Source organism: Seriola aureovittata, chromosome 13 (assembly GCF_021018895.1).
Source record: "Seriola aureovittata isolate HTS-2021-v1 ecotype China chromosome 13, ASM2101889v1, whole genome shotgun sequence".
NCBI lineage: Eukaryota > Metazoa > Chordata > Actinopteri > Carangiformes > Carangidae > Seriola > Seriola aureovittata.
In genome coordinates this window covers 8,912,549-8,934,812 of record NC_079376.1, presented here as the reverse complement: position 1 = coordinate 8,934,812, position 22,264 = coordinate 8,912,549, and the positions used below count along the sequence as shown (strand labels likewise).

Sequence of the window (22,264 nt, the reverse complement as noted above, 5' to 3'; positions counted from 1 at the left end):
TACATTTTGATTCACTCATTAACAGACAACCCATGTCCTCTTACTTCCAAGCCTGAGTATTACAAAAGCTTATCCATGTCATGCACATTGAACCATTAGAAGCAGTAGAGGGTGACAGGAGACTGTTTTCCTGGAAACACACAAGCTGTTCTCCATTCTTGGTCAAAGTTGTTGATGCAGCCTGTGTTGAAGCCTGCAGACACTACACATGGCTGGAAAATGCCCTGAACTCATCTGCAAACATCAGGTAAAAAAAAATAAATAAATAACTGAGCTGTTTTTATTTACAGATAATTCTGCTAAAATTGTGCTGATCACCAATCAAAAAGAAGAAAGGGTATATGCATAACATATTGACTGATGCATAAAATGAGAAAGAAAGAAAGAACATTTAAGAAAATAAGCAGTTAAATAAAACAGCTGTAACCACCACCCCCACCCCCACCCCAAACCCCACCCCCACTCCCACTCCCTGCAGCTCCGGGTTACCAAACAATTGCAGGATGTAATGACACATAACATTACTGCAGGACACAACCTCCCCTGCCCAGCTTGTATCGCCTTACCTGACGTGTTGCTTTTGTAGGACATGCAACTTTAATTCATTGGGTCATTTGCCATGATCGTGTTAACAGGTTTGAACCCTCTATATAGCCATTCGTCGTATTTATTATTTATTTTGGTTTTTTTAGCATTTTTTTTTTTTTTTTTTTGCATTTTTCTTACGTTTTTCTGTCACCTCTAAGTCCCATTCTTCACGTAACTGCTCCCATTAGTTGCGGCAACTTGGAGAAAAGTGGTCACGCCCAGAGATGAAGCAACAGCGATAGTGAGAGAGAACTGCAGAGAGAAGGGTGAGATACAGAGCGGCTGACGGGGGGTCACATAAAGATACAGTGACACATGAAACACACCGGACACAGTAAGACGCGGACTCTAATATTAACTTGCCGTGTGTGTGTGTGTGCGTCTTGTCAGCACCAGCCGTTACTACAAGAGGAGCACATTCAACCTTGAGTGAGTTACTGTATGTTTTATATAGTCTTCATGTAAATTTTGAAACTAATCTTCACAAATGTAATAAGACTGGCTACTCTAAGTAGGCCTTCCTTCCTGCTAACGTTCAACGCTTTGGTGTACCGATAATATTTCCTTGATAGCACATGTACTATTCTTATAGCCATGAAATGTCCTTAGTAGAAAATATTGTAACCCGCAGACATAGCTACATTTTGCTGCCATGCAAGCATTGGAGGACTATCGATGTATTATTTAAACAGTTTTCTCACTGAGTCGTGAGTTTATATTGATTATGTGTTCTACGTAATGTTAGCCTGGTGTGTTTTAATTGCCTGCGAATGTATCTCAAACTTCTCTTGTAGGAAATTAACAGTGGATCCATATATAGTAACCTACTCTTACATCAAGTAATCCCGTTTTTACTCTCTAGTCACACAGTAAGATAAAGGTTGTTAAGACCATTTTCCTAAACTTTTCACTCTTCTGCCCTAGTACTGTACTGTTGCCTTTCCTGTTTTTACAAAAATATTTCTGGCATCGTTTCTGTCCCTTTTCCTCTGAAATCCCCCCAGTTGTTGCTATTTATATATATTTTTATATTTTTAACACCAGTGGCAGCTGCTTTTATTAATGCCATATTCATACAACAAAATTACACTGTAAGTAGGCGGTATTATAAATGTTACTCTAGCATGAGGAATGAAAGATTAATGATTAAAGAGTTTATCAGTTCAGCTTTACTTTTTATATTCGCCCCTTGACGTCAGGAAAACCTCTAACTCAACCTTCCCAACTGTAATTCAAGGCTAACTTGTTGAGCTGGTTGAGTGCTACAAGTAAGCTACCGGGGATCGGTTACTGACAGGAAGTTGAACTCTGTCCTTAACACATTTGCATACACTTTACATTCTGCACATACTGAATACTTTTAATGTGGACAAGACACCGATGGCTTTTTTTTTACACATCTGTTATTGAGTCAATTTTAACCTTCGGTATGATTTCTATGGGAACTTTACAGTGCCAATCAAAAATCAACTGTTTAACATTGTAAGTGTAGTCGGCAAAATAATTGGCACGCAGCAGCTTACTTTAGGATATATCTATCTCATACAAGTATTGAGAGAGGAGGCATTGTCTATCAGAGGGCTCTGACCAATCACTCTTGGAGTAATACATACTTTTCCCTTCTTGGCGGGGATACAGGTCCCCCAGTGTTAAAAGCAAGGGGTTTAAATATTCCTTTTTAGCTAACAGCTTAATATTCGATGTGTTCCCTGTACCTCAAAATTATCCGTGAAGATCTCTGATCTCTGAACATTAACCTCCTCACAGTTAATTCCCAGCTGTCACTGACAGGGCAGGGCTGAGGGGCACTAGGTGCACTCACAGTACACAATGTATACAATACGTCTTGCACACAAAGTGAGACAACACATTCCAAAGGTTACAACATATCATACCATTAGTAATACTGTTTTTTTAGGGTCACAGGGGGAGAGGGCTAGAACCAATCCCAGCTGACATTTGGCAATAGGTGGGGTACACCCTGGAGAGGTCGCCAGTCTATCACAGGGCTGACATATATAGACAAACAACCATTCATGGGCAATTTAGAGTCATCAATTAACCTGTGCGAGTTCCTGGAGGAAACCCACGCAGGCACAGGGAGAACATGCAACAATGCCTGAGTCAAACTGGTCTCTGGAACCTTCCTGCTGAAAGGCAACAGTGCGAACTGCTGCACCAGCGTGCTTCCTCTTACTGATTGGTGGGGGAAACAAGCATATTAACAAAAGATCAAAACCCAACCAACAAAAAAGAAAATGGAACTAGTCCACCCCAAGAAAAATACCCATATCTCTTTGCACGTTACCAGATCAGTTGCAATGGCCCGCCCCCAAAAAAACCCTAAAAAACCCACAAGCAAACAACAAAAATTCTCCCACAGCAAGAGCAGCTAATGGCCCACTGATGCTCTGCAAGGAAATAAATCTTAAAAAGACTTTATTTCACAAATAATATATAAATAATATATTAATATATAAAAAGCTACATGTCTAAACTTAAAAAAATATATATATATACATATCTCAATAATTAATGTGCTTCCCCTTATCTTTTTTTACTTGCTACCCCCTGCCCTGCCACATAAAGTGTTAGCTTGTATCCTTCTAAAATGCATGCACCCTGTTATAATGCTACTAAGTCTACAATCAGTGATACTACAACTGCTCAATGGAGCGTATACTTGCTTAAAATATAATTAAATATAAACAGCCGTGGCAGCAGGGCGACATCAGGTGTCTGTGCCTTACTAGCCAGTTCCAATTAACAATTTGTGAAATAAATCTTATGTTTTATAATCTGAAAATGCTAAGGTTAAAGGAGCTAAGTTTTGTTATTGCTACTTAGCCAATGTTAGCATTACTTACCAGGCTTGCCAAGAGCTTCAGCTGTTGTTGCATTTACAATACAAGAGGCTGTAATACGCCCTCTAAGCAGCGCTACTTCTTCAGGACAGACTGGATGCTACTGTGGCTCGGTATCGGAAAGTGACGAGAGGAGCCGAATGTCACCATTTTTAATTGTATACTATTTGTTGTATGTTGTGAAGTTTTTTAGCTAATGGTGTACTATTTATTATTAAAAACTGGACAGGAAGGAGAAGAGAGTGAGAAGGAAACATTAAGGGAGTAAAAAGAGTGATTCGAAGAGAGTGAGAATTAAGTGGAAAGGCACAAAAATAATTTAAGGTTAAGGGAAAGACAATGGTTTAGGCCGCCCAAATTCCTCTTCTGTTCCTGATGAACAAGTCATATTTATTATGTTTGCTAGAGGGCTTTGTCACTTGACTTGAGTGTTAACATATGTTGTTTCATGGCATTTGCTGAAACAACAGTAGGATGACTCCTACTCCAGCCAGCTAACTCATCAGGTTATAAAGGGCACCTGCTTGCTTCTGTTCAGTCTCTAGCTTGTTCCTGTCTATTGTTGTGGCTGGCATTGGCTGGTTTTCAATAACATGTCTCAGCCTTGTTCTGGGTGTTGGTTACATATAATGGGGCTATGCAGGTGGGACCATACCCATCTTCAAACTCTGCCTTTGATTTCTCAATTAAACACCTGTAAAGATTTGTGACTGTATCTCACACAGTTGTGATGCTATCATTAACACCAAAGTACTCAAAACTGCTTCTGTGGTAGTTGCGGTAATTCAAGATGGCTCATATAGACAGCTATTAACTGTTACTTTTAAGTTAAAATAACCTCTTATGTTCTGCATGTTCTAGTAACTTGAGCTCCACAAAGTAAACATCTTGCATATCACGCAGCTTTAACCGAGTCATGACCACTGTATCTATGCACGTTTACTGAGAAAAGGTGTAAGTGTGTTTTCAGACGTAACTGCAAAGATTGATCTTGGAATTTTAAAAATAGATATTGGATCATTCGAATAAAAATTACCTACCCGTATATAAGCCGTATGTAAGCTAGTATTGGAACAATGAACTGTTGAGCTGAAGTCAGCAGGGAGTGTGGAGCAGACACCCAAGAGTAATCCTGTACATATTCTACATTTACATAATAATTTATTCCACATTAGTTGGCTGACTAAAATAAAATTTGCCTGATATTGCAGTAAAAACACATTCGAGCTGTAGCCATCAGTGTGTTTGATTCGTTCCTCAAATATTGAATCTCTCTAACTGTGGTTCCTAATTCTGCCTCAGGTTGCAAATCTCATCTGTGGTTGGATGGACAAGCCAATGAAATCAAGAGGGAAATTCTTCGTCATTCTTCCCTTAATCTTCATCTGCTGCATCATTGTTTGGACACCCAAGACATACAGGTCAATCCCAACCCCACGTGGGCCTCCAAAAGCTTGCCCCTATCACATCTCTGAGCAGACCATCACCCCCCTCAACAACACCAAGCACTTCCAGGTGTCGGCCTACATGGACCAGAGAGTGAAGGGTTTGGATATACGCATCATTAGCATATTTAGGAGAGACTCCATCCAACCCCTGCACTGTGTTTTCTGCTGTGCAGACTACATATCAAGTACAACCACTCCAGCGACCATTTTACAACACTCTGACAACTTTGGTTTTCCCTTCGTCACGACAGATGTCATGTGTCGGATCCCTACAAACTGCAACGCTACACATGTCACCCTTCAGACTCAGCCAGGGCGCGCAACTCAATCTGACCAGATTTGGCTCCCCATAAGAAACAAAAAGACCAACGGGAAGGAGGAGGAGAAGTTTCAGTTCACAGTCTGCATCTCCAACCTGTTTGGAGACTACAACAATGTGCTTCAGTTTGCACAGACTCTGGAGATGTACAGGTCAGTCTTAAGTCACACTCTCATACTGTTATATTTTCAAAAAGTCAAGATTAAATCAATTCTTAACACATAATTTTTTTTAATTAATTATTATGCGAAATGTATTCAGGGTATGCAGGTGAGGTTGTACAATTATTGTTGCTCCTCTTGTTTCTGCTTCATTTTGGTGGAAAACTAGCAGGTGTATCCTCAGATAGTGATAGTGATGATAGTGATTTTCAGGTCATTGTTTCGGTTCACTTTCAAAGCTTTTATGGCTTAGTTTCCAGATGCAACAGACAGCTGTTCTCAGCAAAAAAAAACAAAACTTAAAATCTATTGTATGCTACTTGCCTTGTACCAAACAGCTAGCATTCAAAGTTAATAACTATGTAGTGAACACAGTGGGGAATTTAGCCAGATATTTTTCTCTGGAGTTAGTTAGGAGAGTGAGTTGGACTTACATTCCCAGGTTGCAAATGCAATTTGTCAGTGCTACGAGCACCACAAAGATTTTTTAACCTCCACATCCTTTGTTCGGATGGATACAGAAATCCCCAGGTAAATATCTTAAATTACGAACATATGAAACCAAACTTTTTACATGGCTACATATCACTAGATCTGAACGATAAAATGTATTTTGTTTTGTCTTGTTTTGTTTTTTGTAATTGTAATGTGTGAACTAATCATATAACCGTTGCCTCACCTTGCTCCAGGTTGCTGGGTGTGGACAGAGTGGTGATCTATAACACCAGCTGTGGCCCAGACCTCGACCGCCTGTTGCAGAGCTACAGCCAGGAGGGCTTCGTGGAGATGGTTCCCTGGCCCATCAACAAGCATATGAATCCGTCTCGCGGCTGGCTCTTCTCAGAGCATGGCGGGGACTTGCACTACTTTGGCCAGCTGACCACGCTTAATGAGTGTATTTACAGATCCATGACCCGTTCACGCTACGTCCTGTTGAACGACATTGATGAGATTATAATGCCATACCAACACAACAACCTGATGTCTCTGATGAACGTGCTCCAACAGCAGACACCAAATGTGCGGTATTTTGGATGTGCAATTAAGAAACACGAATATTACATTAATACATTCCATTTTTCATTTTTGATAGTTATATTGTCTTTCTATCTACATCCTGTATCGCATTCTGTAGGCGGCGGTGTTCCTCATTGAGAACCATATCTTCCCCAAGATACACTTTGAGCCAAGTGGGAAGTTTCACCTGCCTCAGTGGAACGGGGTGCCAGGAATTAATATTCTGGAGCACATATACAGGGAGGAGCCAAACAGAAATATATATCACCCCTACAAGATGATAGTTCAGCCAAGGTAGGGTGAATTTGCCAAACTGAAATTTACTCACTCAGAACCCACACTCAGTGTTTTGGTTGAATAAATAACACATTTGGCTGGAGGTCTTTTGGTAAAACAGTGTATTAGTTGTTTAATGTGAAGATCTTTTTATATCATAGTAAAACTTTGATCAAATGCTTTAAAATTACACTAAATGGTGATATCCCATAGAACATACTAGAGTCCCAACAGATTACACATGGACAATGGGTTGTAAGGACAGTTTAACTCAAAGTACAATAAAACTCCAAAACTGAGACAATACAGGTAGAAGTAAAGAATTGTCATTAACCCATTTACATGACTGTGTGTCCCAGGTTGGTGGAGCAAACCTCCGTACATGAGTCACTCAAGAATTTTGGGCAACGTTACAAGGTTCCACCAGATGTTTGTCGGATGATTCACGTCCGCGTGGCTCTGCAGGGGGGGTTAACGCGGGAGCAGCTCCATGTGGACAAACGGCTGTGGGATTTCCACGAAAAACTCATTCCCAGCGTGGACAAGGCGCTGAAGAGAGTGGGACTGCTGGGGAAGAGCTGACGGACGGGACTGGTGAAACAGTCAGATGGAGGCAAGGGGCTGAGAAATTGACATAAAGGCTAAGGTAGTTAACGCAAAGCACAGCTGAAGATGGTAGTTTTTAATGTATTTTGTCACATTGAAATCAGTGACCTATACAGAAGTTAAGGGATTGGAATTCCTACGCTGCTAGCATTACGTACAAAAAATTATTTTGTGCACTGTACTGTCTCAGGCTGCTGGTCACTATGTTATAAAAAACTAATAAAAAAGCTTTTGATTAATTATTTCAGTAATAATCATTTCTTTATTTATGGATTGTAGCCTGCATGGATGGTATCCCTCATCATCAGAATTAAAGTTAATGTTAAATTCTGTGTAATTTATATATTAGTAAATCTTTTCAAATTGTATTTGGAAAAAGCTGTGTCCTTAATGGCTGAATGAATGAAATGTGATTTAGAGATTTTGTGAGGCCAGTGAGAGTCATGAAAACCTTGTGATTTCTTATCAGACTGTTAGCAGGGTAGGTGTTGACAAATCAAGCAGTGGTGTTAATAGGTGTTTGTCCATGTGAGCATCTGGTCAGGCAGCTATGTGGCGTTTCTGTTTACAGCCAAATGTGAGAGAAATTAATCTTCTAAAAACACTTTTTGTTATTTTGTTTGCTTTATTGTGGACATTGTGTATATCATGTGAAATTATGTGAAAACCTTTTTTTTTACCAAATGATTCATCAATTACTTTTTATTGTAAAATACAAAAATAAATAATTTTTGTTGTTCAGAATGAATGGTTGCTTTTCAGTGGGAACATCAAGGAAGCACAAAAAAGTTATTTGCCTGTTAAATACATTTGTTCAAACTCCTTTTGTTCTTTTCACAGTTGCTTCAAAGAAAAAAATAAGTGTTTCGTTAAACACTGATGATCTCAAACACACCACAATGACTGTGCATGTTGGATTAAACAACACACAGTGAAAGGGAACAGAGACAGTCAAAGAGAGCACAGTGAGAAAACTACAATGCACTTTTCTCAAGTACACAGCCGGAAAAATAGAATAGCCACACTAATGCAAAGTTGTTCCTCTTCTAGGAACACATTTGGCAATCCATTGTTCATTTATTTATTTATTTATTTAGCCAGATGCCTTTACTTTACAGAAAGTGGAAGCTTCAAATAGTTTTGTCTGACCAGTTTTCCGAAACACATGAGAGTTGTCTCAGATGATTAAGGACCTTATGTTTGCAAGTAGCATTTCTGCCACAGTTCTGCTTTTATTACCCACTCGGATGTCAGTGGGTCTGACCGCATTCAGACAGCTGAGTAGTTCTGGGTTCTCCTATCATATTTCTCATCACCCGGTGAAATCAAACAAGCTCCAGACCAACAAAAAAAGAGGTCCAATTACCAAGCAGCAGGAAATGGGAATGAAGACCCCCTGCCCCCCTCCCCTAACATCAATGCTACAGTACCATTATGGAGACTTGCAGTCCCTTGGCAATTTCATGGTTTGCTGCTATGTTGTTTCCAGGCAACGCTGGAAATGTTATTGTCTCAGTGTGCCTGGTAATAACAGCAGTATTTCAGCTGGCAAGGGCACCAGCAAGAAAATGACCTGCTACAGTTAAAGAGTTAGAAGCACCTGACCTTGGGGGTAACATGCGGTCTTTAAGATCTGCTCAAGCTTTGCCAAACTGCTCAGAGATATTTTAAACAAGGTTATTTTAACAGTTCAGTGTAAATAAAATGATTAAACAAACTTTCAGCTCTTGATCTAAATAGAGAACAAGGCTTGAATCCACTTCTTTTCTACTGCATGTGAAAAAAAAGTTGTATAAAGGCTTTTGTGGTCACATTGGTGGGGCTACACGAAATATGATAGAGAGCCTCAAGTGATGTATTTCGAGTCAGCTTGCTTAAAGCTTACAAGTTTGACAATGAATGTAATCAGAGGCCGTGGAGTTACAAAGAAATGAGGTAACCAGATCTCTGCAGCCCATCCTCGTCTTTACTAAATACTTGTAGCTCAAGGCTATATTAGCAGCTACTAGCAGAACACACCTGGACACAGCTCCAGTAGTGAATTTAGCTGGCTCAAGTGAGTCCATCCCTTAGTTATGCTTCTATAGACCAGGACTGCTGGGGGATTGAAAGCAAATACGATAAGACCTATGGGTATAACTGTTTCACTGTTACAATTAACAATCAACAGTGTATACTGCTGTCCATGGTCTCTCTCTCTCTCTCTCCACCCCCTCCCCTTCTTTCTCCTCTCAAGGCAGATGATGATTCTTTACCCTGTAAAGTGCCGTAAGATAATGTATATTAGGATTCAGTGCTATACAAATAGAATTGAATTGACGTATGGGTAATGTAAGTGCCAGGTTTTGTGATTCCAATGTTGCATAAGTGCAATGCTAAATAAATGGAGTGCTTGAGTAATTACATTCAGTTGCCAGTGTGTAGGTCCACCCAGCTAAAACTAAAGCAGTCCTGCAAGTTAGTACAACAGTTATATTGTTTAGTTTCTGTTGAAACCGTTTCAGAGAGTGCCGTTCCTGTTTATAAAGGGTGAATTATGAGAATGTCTTTACATTTTTTTTCTTTGCTTGTTATTTTTAGCTCACAAAGGAACGGGACGGAAAAGAAAAGAAGAAATTCGAAAAGTCGAACTCCACCCCCCTCACCAACAATAAAGAAGTAACCCCACACATATTGGACTCGGACACATTTAAAAAAGCATCATCATTTGGAAACTATTTATTGAACATTTGCAACCAGATATCAGTTAAATACAGAACGTTCATTTCTCTCTCTGCATCCCCCAACAGCAGGGACTGGCTCCACTTCATTACACTCTGAGAGGAGGGAATGTTACAGGACTTGGTAAGGCGCACACTGTGCTGGAAGTCATTTGGCTTTCTGTCTTCTGATAATAAAGAGAAAAGAAATCTGAGTCTGCCTCTTAAATGTCCAACACTGTTTCCTCCCCTCTCCTCGCAGCTATTTTGCGTGCGGTCGGGTGCTTTAGTCACTCCTCCTTGCGCGTACGGACCAATGGAGAAATGACACAAACAGGAGGCGAGAAGAGAAAACCAGTGCAGACGGTTGAGATGCACACCCCTACTTAATGCAGTCTCACATGTGTAACCATGATTGAAAAGTTAAAAGTAAAATGATCAACATGAATATATTAGAAAAAAATGGCAATTAGTCTTTAATAAACACCTCGCCTCACCTACTCCCAACAAGACCGGGGTTATAAATTAAAACTGTCCAAATAAAATCAATCAACCAAGACTTTGGGCCCATTCAGTTCCATTTCAAGACTGGAAAATCCTCATTGAAAAAACAAATGGCACTTTTCAGTCTCTTGAACTGGAATCTAGAATTTCGACTCCCAATGGAATCGACCCCCCAACCCTAAAATCAACTCTTTCTAATTTACATATATGGGTCAGGCGTTCTTCAAGCTTCCACCACTCTAGCAGTTGCTCCCCAAAGGACACGGGGACTCTGTGGTCTCTTGAGGGCTAGGCCACAGTTTTGAAGGTCTGCAGTATGAGGTTGGTTTGGTGGATGAGCCGGTTTGCACTGATGAAGACATTTATCGCCCTGGGAACAAAGACAAAAAAAAAAACTTGAGACAACAGACTGGAAAGGCTCCCAGACACTGTTTAAACAACTGGTCAAAGTCTAATGACAGGTTTAGTTAACAAATGACCAGCTGTGTCACTCTCTACATTCCTGCCCTTGTGTCTCTTCCTTCTTAGAAGCCTGCGGGTTTCTTAATGCAAAGGAGGATGTCACAATGTAGCATGCTGCATTGTAACATCCAGCTATCAGTTCAATGGCTGCCCAGCAACAATAACATACACTATGTCCTTTATAAAGCTTATCATGTTCTGTTTTTTGACACTGTGTCTGATTATTTGATGGATTTTCAGTACTGTTCAGCTGTAATGTATAATGTTGTAAGGTGTTTCTAATAATGTCAGTGTTGGTAAAACAGTGTCACTCACTCTGGATTGCATGAGTCATAATTTACTCACTAGGCTTTCAGTTGACCTACATAACCATCTACATTAGCTGCAACTAAAATTAATTTCCATTATCAGTGTGTCTACACATTTATTTAACTATTTGTGTGTAAAATATCTACAATTACGAGAATCCACATGGCTTATATAATAAACCAAAATTATTCCATTTACAATGGCAAAAAATAGAGAAAATAAACATGTGTTCATATCAGAATGTGGGACTAGCACGTTAGTTGGTATTTTAACTCCAAGGAAAAGTTCAACATTTATTTTTGGCAAATACACTCATTTGCTCTCTTGCCGTGAATCAGGTGAGAAGAATGATATCAGCTGTGGTGTGTGTACACTAAATATGAACCTAGAGCCAGCAGCATGTCAGCTAAGAACAAAAAGTGTAAACAAGAGGGGAACATTGAGTCTGGCCTTGTCTAAAGATAAAACTAAACAACATACCAGCACCTCTGAAGTTCACAAATGAACACGTTGCATTTTGCTTTGTTTAAACAGTTCCTAAGCCTAAGTGTGGCCTAACTGTTTCATGGCAGCGATTTCCCAGAGTCTTACTGCGAGCTTTAAGAGAAGAGAGTTGAATGGAGATTGAAAACAGAGAAATGATGAGCTGAAGCATCGTTCACAGTCTCATGGTTATACTTACTTTCCATCTTTGAAGTATGTTTTGAGGGTGTCGCTGAAACTTTTGGAGTATTTCACAAACTCCTTCTTCTGGTGCTCCAGGGCCTTGACGAGCGGAAAACAAAGGCAGAAACTTCATTTAGAAACCAAGAAGGGGGTGTGACAACGTGCACGGGCGTGTGTTTGTGTCTTGTGTAATACTCACTCTGCGATTCTGGTACTGATACTTCTTGATGACATTGTTGACTGTATCCAGCAGCTCTTTTATGGCGCTGGCTATGTCTCTGTCAGAAACAAAAAGGCAACAGCAGTGAGAGGACATGCTTTCACATCACAAAGTCAACCAAGAGGCGTAACAGTCATGTTTCCACAGCAACAGTGAAATTAACGGTTTTAGTATTTTCACTGTCTTCACCAATGAATCTAATGCGAGATATTCCAGATGCATATTGACCTTATGCTGACCCCACATATTTTGCATTTGTTCCATTTCCTGTTTTGTCTTTTAACTCCCGCTCACTTTTGCCAACTATATTGGACTTGCACCAAAAGTCCTGGTCCCGACTTTAAAATTTCTGAAAGTTGGGTAACACGTCCACACTTGTGAGTCAACTGACACCACCGCATCCACCACAGATTCCGGAGTAAATCTGCTCATCGGTGTTACCTACGGCATGATGTTGTTCTGCTGAAAAATTTCAAGACCACTCATGCTCATCAGTATGACGATGCTGGTTATTAAGTTATTTGCATTTATCACAAACAATGACTAAACTAGCTGATTTTTGTTGTGTTGGTCTGGAGGCTGATTTAGAAATGTACAACCCCCCCTAACTATGTAATAGATAATATATATTTTTAAAGATGAAGAGATTAGTCAGTCATTTTATTAAACTCAAATAATCTGCTATTTTGATAACTGATACATCATCTTAGCCATTTTTAAGCAGGCATATTGAAAAAGATGGATTATTCTCTCCAATTTGAAGCTTTTCTCCGTTTGATATCAGTGTAAACTGAATATCCAGATGATATTGGATTCGTGGAAACATGTAATGGACATGGCATCATTTAATAATAGTGTTATTAAATCAAAATAAGCCTCCATCGTTTGTGTGATCACAAGCCGCAATCAATCTATACACTTTCCCATTTCTGGACAGAAAGTTAAAAGACAAAATGATGGAAGTCTGAGCACTTCCTTGTTCCTGAAAATGCGTAAGATCAATAAAAATGTAGAGTTTTATAGTGGAGGGGTGAGGTGGGGGTGTAGCAGTTTTGGACACCATTGGGTCTGTCATTGGACTGCAGATGTTCTCATTGTTTTTTATATTAGCTGAGTCAGAGCTGAACCTCACTCTGTGCCAAATTTTGATTTTCCACCAGACCATAGATCACTTAGCAGAATGCATTATAGCTCAGTACTGATGCTCCTGCAGTATGATGTTGGAGAAGTTAAAAGTTCTTGAAGGCCTGAGCACTGCACACACTATGGAACAGACCAGCTTTTGTTCGCAATGTGTAAACTACTGGTATTCATTGGTGATGTGTAAATGTGCTGTGTTTGTTGTGTTTGATGTGCTGGCCAGTGTGTGCGTGTGTGTGTGTGTGTCTGTGTGGGTGTGTTTGCACTCACTTGATAGTCTGTAGGAAGCGTACTCTGTCATTGATCTCGTCAGGGATTTTGCTGAGGATGTGTTTCAGAGCTCTGGCCTTCTCATTTAGATCCTGGAACTCCTGCTCAGGCCGGTCAATCATGAAATCTGCAGGAAAAGGGTTTGTAGCATATTCCCAGAGACTCCATCATTTAGATGAACGGGCTGATACACAATATCTCAGTAGCTCTTTTTCCTCACATACTCACCTTCCACATCATCAGCTGCCATGCGCAGTAGGGATTCAGTGAAGTTGATTTGGACGTTCTTTTTCTCCAAGATCTTCATTATGATGTCCTGAGTCAGACCAGGGTTCTCCCTCTCCGCCTGACAAAGGAGGAGTTGAATTAGCCATGCAGAGTGAGGAAGAGAAGCAATCATTTATGAGAAGAAAAAAAAATCAGGTATAGCACAGTTTGTCCTCTCCAATAAAAGAAAGAGGAGGCTTAGAGCTGCAGAGAACAAAGCTGGAACTTTATTGAATGTCAGATGTCAGCTGTGAGCACTTCAGGTGAATGCACAAAAGCTCTCCTCCTGAATAATTTAACCTTGAATTGCAACCAGCCAGGAAGCAGCGGGGGCAGCAGAGACACCAATCAGTCAGGCAAGTGGACAAAAGACCCACAAATGTCATAGTAAAAACAGCCGTAAGGTGATCACATCCTCCTTTGGTTTGTATAACGACAAAGCAGCTTTGTCTTAATTAATATTTCAGCAGCGCACACAATGAACGCAGCTGCTCATCAGCAGCAACTGCACAAAGGAAATATATGATCACTGTGCTTTTATTGTTCCAATGCAATCACAGCAGTGTATAGATTGGGGGGAAAAAAACAGAAGATCAAGACAGTGACAAAGTCTCATCTGATGAGCACAGTCAGGTACCACTTTGATGTAATATAGATAGCAGCTGAGTTAATTCATGTGAAGATCAGTCATGGAAATGGAGGTGCTTCAGCATAATGAATAGCGTATAAAATCTAATCTGATAGATGTGATAGATGGAAACTCTGGTCAAAACATTTTATATGACTTCATACATTATTCATTCATAATGCAATTGAATACTTGAGTTGCAGTGAAATGTACATGGTGACCACACAACAGATTCTGCTTCAAGTTTGTCCCCTTTACAAAAAGGAGAGCGTTCACACGCACGTGCCCTCTCTGTACTCTGCTGTAGCTTCACTGTATTCAAGTGGGATCGAAGGCAGGAGAGAAACAAGTCTCTGATTTCCCTGGTGAAAGTTAATTACATTTGTGCCTCAGAGGCCTTCCTCAGGAGCTCCCTCTGCTGCCCAGGGCTCAGTCTGAGGGCCTTTAGGATGTCACCCTGCTGGGCCCCTCCGCCCTAAACTCATTCTTCTTTCTCTTTACTTTAAAGTTTTTATTCATTTTCTTTTCTTGCCTCCAAGCTGGCCACAGCGATGGCCAGAGGTATTATGTTTTCAGGTTGTCTGTACGTTTGATAATCTGCTTAGTATTTACTTTGGTGTCAACATGTTTCTTTTAATTATTTCCTAATCTTACTTCCCTTTTTTTCCCCCATTCTTTGGTCTCATGTTTACTTTTCATACTTCCACCTACTGGTGATATAAGGATTGAGCAGGTCAGAGATGTACATGGGTGTCTGACCATGTAGGACACTATATGCGAAAACAAGCACTGTAAAATGAATCCTAAACTTGATGGGAGGAAAATGTAAAGATGATAGGATGGGTGTGATGTGAGAGTTCCTGCTGAACCTGGTCAACAGTCTTGCAGCAGCATTCTGAACCATTTGTAGATGGTCCAGAGATGAGTTGCTGAGGCAGGTGAAAGGGGAGTTGCAATAATCAAGTCTGGATAATATAAAAGCGTGGATAATCAAACTGGAATCTTTATTTGAAAAAACAGGCACATCAGGAAGTGCTGGTGTGTCAATTTTGCTGAATACGGTTTACTAGACATTTGTGTTAAAAAATGTTCTTGACTCCAAGTGAATGTTTGTGCCAAAAAAGAAATTCCCTCTGGGTGATGGACAGGATGGACAACCCGAAAATATAAAGCCTCCAGCCATAGCTGTCACTGGCACGCAGGCATTATGAGGAAGGCCAAGAAAGAGTGGTTAGAAAAGCACTACAAGTGACTACAAGAGGAACTATTAGAACATTAAAAATCTGCAGTTTTATTTTCTTACCCCTGGCCATCGGTCCCATCATTTATAACAACCCTGTCCTCATCAAAGTAAGTGCTGCGAATGCATCACTAAAAATAGGTCCCATATGGCAACCAACTCAAGCAGTTAGTTCATCAGTTTTACCAGATTATCTAAACTCCTTCAAGGTAAAAACAAAAAGTGAGCGCATCATTATGTCGCTAATAATCCTGAGAAACCAGCAAGTGTGCACAGCCACAGCAACTGCAGGAGCAGACACTGAACCAGGATGTCGGGCTGAGGCTGTGGTGGATTGTTTACAGCGAACAGTCTGGGTTTTAATTTTACAATTTATGCCTTTTTTTTGTCTTATAATTAGACTAGTCTGGGGGCTTTTTTACAACCTGTATGATCATCTGACCACCCACGCTTGTTGTCTATTCGACAGGAAAATTTATCAGCAACTACTTTGATAATTAATCAATCAGTTTAGTCATTTTTCAAGTGAAAATGTAGAAAATGATCTGGTTCCAGTTTCTCAAATGTTGAGGATTTGACAGGTTCCTTTTCATGTATGATAGTACACAGAAAGTCTTTTGATTTTGAATTATTGGTTGGGCAAATTAAACATTTGATGAGGTTACCTGAGGGATCTGGGAAACTGCAACAGGTATTTTTAACCATTTTGTACCTTTTTAAAGACAAAACAATTAGAAAATCTGAAGATTAATCAATAAAGAAAATAACTGTTTATTACTGCTCTGCCTGTAAAACCTATTTTAGAGATGTGGCAGCATTGTGAAATCTCTGCACTTAATTTGCTGAGTAAAATCTTATCCAAAGAACAGATGGCCTTACCTATGAAAATAAATTCCAGGTTGTAACAAACAGTAGTTTCGCTTAAAAACAGCAGTACAGCTGATGATAACTCTAGTTTTACACAGTGATATTGCAGCTATTGTTTGCTGGCATCATTTTACTTCAGTTGTTGCAGTGCATTTTTTTGTTTTATCTTCATGAACTGAAATTTACATCAGGAGTGGCCTTGTTATGTCATCCTGAAACTGGAAAGTTACTGTTTCGACCACAGTCAAAGCCTGTTGCCTGCTGTAGTGTTCCGCTGGCAAATTATTAGTGATAGTATAAGAAGAAGTATAAAAATATAAACAAAGTTACTGAGTTTTTTTGGGGGAAAAAATGTAGTTGTCATCAGATCCATGCAGGGTCCTACCTTAATGAAGGCTGCTCTGAGCGTCTGAGCTGCTGATAGGTTGATCCTCTCCAGCTAATGGAAAAAAAAAAAAAAAAAAAGAAAAATGGAAGAAGATACAATGTCACTGACAAATCTACATGTGCTGGGGCTTTTGCTGTCACCTTGCATTTGACTATCTATCATCTGTTGCCGGGGTTTCAAATGCAGCTGTGTGCTAAGTTACACTTGATTGCTCTGTTAAAACAGGCAAAAAAACAGGATGTATGTTTAAGGTTACCTTACCCCACAAGGAGGAGTCAAAGGGTCACCACAGGGATAGGGATTTGAATTGGTGTCAATTTTCTGATTTTCTTCAACAACCGTATCACTACCCTTTGTATTACTGTAACATTGTACAGTGTGTATTTTAGCATTTAATCTAGCTGTACTTTTGGTTATCAGAATAACACAGCTGTAAGTCATATTGTACAACATTTTGCTCCTACTATAATAACTGTCTGTCTCCTTACATTCTACTGCAGTATCAATAATCTGTCAAATACATTAAAACTACAGCAGGAATCGGTCCTTCTATATATTCATGTTTGTATTTCCCTGTGAATTGTAGCATCAGGTGGCTCAAAAATGCTTAAATTACACACAAGGTGGCCTCATGCCCTTCTTTATAGTACATTAATTATTACATGTTTGCTATGGACTGATCCCTCATAACAGATACCGTCTGGTTACTCAAAGGTCAAACTAATCTGCTACGTATGAGTAGTATTTAACAGAATACTGAAACAAACAAAACAGCCAGGAACGCCAAGACAAACAATTTCATTAAGCTAACTTCTGTCAGCCCCGTGTGTTTTACCTCGTTGAAAACTGGGTACATCACGGCGTACAGCGTCATGGATACCATGGAGTTTGTCTCCGCTTCATTCTTCATCTCCTCCATTGTCATCCTCCAGGGAGGAGCAGCTCTTGGTGAAACTGTGAGGAGGAAACTGCAGCTCACACACACTCACACATACACTCACCCACACACTCACTCACTCACTCACTCACTCACACACACTCTGAAAACCACACAAGCTCCAGAGTGACAAGAGCCTGGAGAAAAAAAAGACAATAGCCAGTTATTCTTATTTTTATATTTAAGACATTGCGCATCTACGTAGTCCAGTATATCTTAATGAAGACATATTCATTGTGGTTATTAGTAGGGATGGACCAATTTGATCAACCCTATCAATACTGGTGCTGATCTGGACCTGATAAAGTGGTTCAGGTACAGGCTAGAAACAAGACTGATCGACACCAAATGTAGTTTCTTGGTCAGTATTTTTATAAAATTCAGTGTCAGTTACATTCGCTCAGCCATGGCAGCTGCTAACTGGTGGCACATTACACCCTGGCAAAAATACGGCATTGCATAAAAATGATTCCAATCAGTGACATGCAGCGAGATAAAAAGATTTTTAATGTAGGTGAGCATTGATATTTGGTATCAGCAGACAATTTGAGCAGTATGACAGTTCACAGATAAAACATAAACATGTCAATACTCTGATGGAAAAACACTGTATCTATATACCTCAAACATGTATTTGGAATTTCTGTTCTGCAATTTCTTGCAGCGCTGAAACTAATCATTATTTTCATTATCGATTATCCTTCTGATTATTTTTTTGACTGATCAATTTGGCATTTTATCTATAAAAAAATTAAGTAAATAGGGAAAAAGACCTGTTATAATTGCCAACGGACCATGGTGACAACTACAGATGTCTTACTTTAACAGTCCAAAATCCAAAGATATTCAGTTTACTCTTATGTGTGACAAAGCAAAGCATCAAATCCTCATATTTAAGAAGCTAGAAACACAAAATGTTTTACATTTTTGCATACCATTATCAAAATAGTTGCAGATTAATTCTATGTTGATCAACTGATCATTGCAGCTCTAACTTCTTGTAAACATATAAACTAACACATGCAGGTCAACCAGTACTTTATATCTTAAGATAGCTTTGTAACCAGCAGAAAGAGCTGACGTATTGGTTGGTTTCACCTGAAGGAGGGAGTGGCACAATTGAATGTTACCTGGGTGCTGACAACGAGGCCAATGTGACCAAATAACAACTTAAATGTATAATAATATCAGTATTAAGAAAACAAGGAGCGCTCATTACAAGCAAGACCTCCACTATTTCGTACTTGTTCTGATATATTGAGTGAATCTGGTTTGTAAGGGCAAGAAGACATGACTGACAAAGTAATGTCTGCTGGTGTAGCTCAGTTCTTAGCAAACTAAATGGTGAGCATTTGGTTATTCCGCTAGGCTTATCAAGTACTTGTGCCATTCATGACCTGTCTAAGAGTTCAAATATTTTCTGAGATATACAGTAACATTACAGTTTGTCAGCCACAGTATCAGACGCGACGGCTGCCTAACTGGAAGGCTAAACTGACAAGCTACTCGGCTAACTGGGTATCGCTACAAAGTAGTTCATGTAACGCTAACTAAGGTTTGCTCTTTCTTTCAAGGTAACAGGCTATCAAAATCCAATGTTGGGACTATAATCGATTGGGTAAAGTGACAAAATTACCGCGATCTAGCCGAAAGATTCCCAATTGAGGCCTATGGCCGGGCAGATCGATGGTAGCGAACTGCTAGCAGTGAACAGCGTAGCTTACGTGCTAGCTACAGTAAATTGTAGATTTGTACCTGCTGGTGAGCTAAAACACGTCAACCATCTGCTTTAGGTCAGATGTATCAGTCGGTATGTGCGTGTCAAGTGTGTACTTGTATCTACCTTTGGTCTGACTTCTTAAATGGGCTGGTTACGCCGTCGATTGCCTTTTAGCTACTATGTTTTCTTTACAACTTAAGGCGGAAGTTTTTTAGGACTGGCCTCAGCGACATCTTCCGGACCGTTGCTACGTAAACACACGCCCTCCAATCAGAGGGGGATTGGATGGAGCGACTGTGACGTCATGTAAGATAAAGGATGGATTATCTTCTGTTATCTTTGCATTTTTTGTTACTTTGAGGAAGTCAAACTTTTACGGAAAAAAACTATCCACGACGCTGAAGTTTGCTTCCGATGCAGAGCTTCCGATTAGCTGAACGACCAATTTTGCACCATTTGTTGTGTGAAGCTGCTAAATATCCCAGTTAAACCCTTGTTCAAAACCCACATTAAGATTAGCTAAACCTTTATTTTATCAATGAAACAAATAAAATAGGGATTTCACAGTGTTTTCTCCATCCAGACAGCACCAATAGACCAGGTCAGTCTTAAAAACCCACACATTTATACTTATCAAACCTGAATTTGATGAACAAATACACTGTATCTGTTAGTAGACTTACTGAAGTCATTCTAAGCAAAATTATGTTTTTACCCTAATATATCACACATTTTCGCAGGATGCACAACTTTTTAACAAAACTGATAAGGTGAGTATCATTATTTCTTTGCCAAGGATTGCCTCTGGACCATCTCCATATCTCCCCCATTACATTCTGCACATGTCAAGAGGTCAAGTGTCTCATTTTCTCTCTTATTGTGGAGGAATGTGGAGGTTATCTCACAGACTGTCAGTTCAGTTGCCTGGTTAGTTTCACTCTGATGGGTCAGAGGAGAGCAGGCTCCAGGTGGATGAAGCCTTCAGGCACATGTCTAACAGAAGATATCTGGTATGCAAATCTCGCACAGAAGATAGAATATTTACACGTTACATCAAAGTTTATTCATCTGTCTTTATTGAAGAACAATTTCATCAAAAAAACAAGAATGATGAATGATTGAGTTTGTCACGTCGATGCTCTGACACCCTTCAGAACACAACGGAATATTAATATACTGTTGTAATTATTGTTCTTAATGTGTTTTTGATTCATAAACTATGATGTTCTTTTGATGCAATATATTCCGATAATATGGTACACACTGTTGTCATGGCAACAGCTGCTCCAGTTCCAGTTCAGTTAAATTATATCGTCATTTCATACCGTGTCATACCTCATCTGTCCACTAGTGAGGTTTTTTCCTCCTTCCCAGTCGCTGTATCTCACACACCTGTATTTATTTGTGAAACAAACCTTTTATTACATCTGACTTGACTCCTATGTCTGGTCCCACACCTTGTTTTCCAAACACTGTGTATGTTTGGAGTGTACACACCATAAAGGATAAGGAAATGTATATGTGCAGTAAAGAGTGTGCTCCCTGTACTTATGTGCAATAGGTTACCATCTCCAAATAGTATTGTCAAAAATAACAATCAAAAGCTCAGGCCTTAAAAGGAAACAAACTTCAGCATATTTTAAGCATAAAATATATTGCACATAGCATGTTTATGTGTGTAGCTCTGGGACATTTACATAATTGCCATATTACATTTACATGATGTCAGTGCATATCTGAGCTTTTGGATATTAAGTCAAATTTAACTTGTGCATGCAGGCAGTGTATTCATTTTTTAAATGTCTTTTCTGTGCTGTTTGTACACACTTTTTGTTGGGTTGGCTCTGTATTTGAATTTCAGCTGTAATTCAAGAACATTCACATCGATATTGACCAAAAGTAACTAGATAAATGAACATAAATAAGTTTGAGAACCTTCCTCTGTCTGGCCTGTTGCTGCAGCCTCTTTATACATTTAACTAACTTGGGTGACATTCACTCCGGTCTTTATCATGTGAAACAGTCTCATTGATTGAGCCTGTATATTTGGGACAATTCCCATGATCATCCTAAAGTTCATGGGACTATGTAAATAGACACTGATTCCTACAGTGTTCACACTTAAAGCTGAAAGTCATCACTTTAACCCGTGTTACTGTTTGATTACTAATTCAGTGCGTTGGAACACAGCCTAAACAACAATAACACTTTCTCTAATTATTGAAATCTGCATGATGTGTGGATGTCTTTATATCAATACAGGTAAGTCTGAGGTCACCTGGGTCTTTGTGTGAAATGTCTTTAAATGGAAATGTGATAAAACAGATATTGAATAAACATGTCCAATGGCTGCTAAATATAAAGGGTAAAAGATAGAGTTTGGGCAAATTACATATTTTGATGGTTTTTGAGGTGAAAAGAAGTTAAACATTAAAGGACATTAAAGACAATCAGACATTAAAAAACAAACCTTTCTTCAAATGTTAATGTACTGTTGGTTCTTTTTCTTTCATGAACTTAAAAAGAAGAAAAAACTAATTGTGGTCTGTGCTGTGTCAGTACTTGGTAATGCCCTGCTTTGCCAAATGTTACATAAGAGGTGGAAATATTTTGCTTCGAGGTTGTGTGGCAACCAGTGCCACAGGGGACACTGAATGGATAGAGGGAA

At 39.5% G+C, this 22,264-nt stretch overlaps 2 protein-coding genes across 5 annotated transcripts; one reads left to right on the top strand and one right to left on the bottom strand.

Moving 5' to 3' along the window:
- Nucleotides 1-528: 528 nt before the first annotated feature.
- On the top strand, nt 529-7,521 carry LOC130180520 (uncharacterized). 4 transcript variants are annotated; one of them, XM_056394083.1, is made up of 6 exons: nt 861-1,017; nt 4,755-4,998; nt 5,152-5,371; nt 6,070-6,400; nt 6,516-6,691; nt 7,033-7,521. In XM_056394083.1, exons 2-6 carry the CDS (start codon nt 4,779-4,781, stop codon nt 7,253-7,255), a joined length of 1,170 nt encoding a protein of 389 aa, XP_056250058.1. In that variant the 5' UTR covers nt 861-1,017; nt 4,755-4,778; the 3' UTR covers nt 7,256-7,521. The 4 variants fall into 4 exon arrangements, with proteins under 4 accessions (XP_056250057.1, XP_056250058.1, XP_056250055.1 ...); XM_056394082.1 differs by lacking the exon at nt 861-1,017 and adding an exon at nt 529-854 and having other exon boundaries at nt 4,755-5,371; XM_056394080.1 differs by having other exon boundaries at nt 4,755-5,371.
- A 2,461-nt stretch (nt 7,522-9,982) lies between these two features.
- Nucleotides 9,983-19,877, bottom strand: LOC130180547 (programmed cell death protein 10). The gene is made up of 8 exons (XM_056394122.1): nt 19,720-19,877; nt 17,775-18,013; nt 16,937-16,990; nt 13,778-13,895; nt 13,550-13,676; nt 12,119-12,197; nt 11,936-12,018; nt 9,983-10,852 (listed from the first exon to the last, which is right to left on the bottom strand). Exons 2-8 carry the CDS (start codon nt 17,862-17,864, stop codon nt 10,771-10,773), a joined length of 633 nt encoding a protein of 210 aa, XP_056250097.1. The 5' UTR covers nt 17,865-18,013; nt 19,720-19,877; the 3' UTR covers nt 9,983-10,770.
- Nucleotides 19,878-22,264: the final 2,387 nt, after the last annotated feature.

What these genes read in the sequence shown, in the direction of transcription:
- LOC130180520 (XM_056394082.1), top strand. Translation starts at nt 4,779, where the DNA reads ATGGACAAGCCAATGAAATCAAGAGGGAAATTCTTCGTCATTCTTCCC. An exon ending in CAGACTCTGGAGATGTACAG is followed by an intron (nt 5,372 to 6,069) that starts GTCAGTCTTAAG and finishes ACCTTGCTCCAG; the next exon opens with GTTGCTGGGTGTGGACAGAG. An exon ending in AAGATGATAGTTCAGCCAAG is followed by an intron (nt 6,692 to 7,032) that starts GTAGGGTGAATT and finishes TGTGTGTCCCAG; the next exon opens with GTTGGTGGAGCAAACCTCCG.
- LOC130180547 (XM_056394122.1), bottom strand. Translation starts at nt 17,864, where the DNA reads ATGACAATGGAGGAGATGAAGAATGAAGCGGAGACAAACTCCATGGTA. An exon ending in TCAGAGCAGCCTTCATTAAG is followed by an intron (nt 13,896 to 16,936) that starts GTAGGACCCTGC and finishes CTCCTTTGTCAG; the next exon opens with GCGGAGAGGGAGAACCCTGG. An exon ending in ATCAGTACCAGAATCGCAGA is followed by an intron (nt 12,019 to 12,118) that starts GTGAGTATTACA and finishes CCGCTCGTCAAG; the next exon opens with GCCCTGGAGCACCAGAAGAA.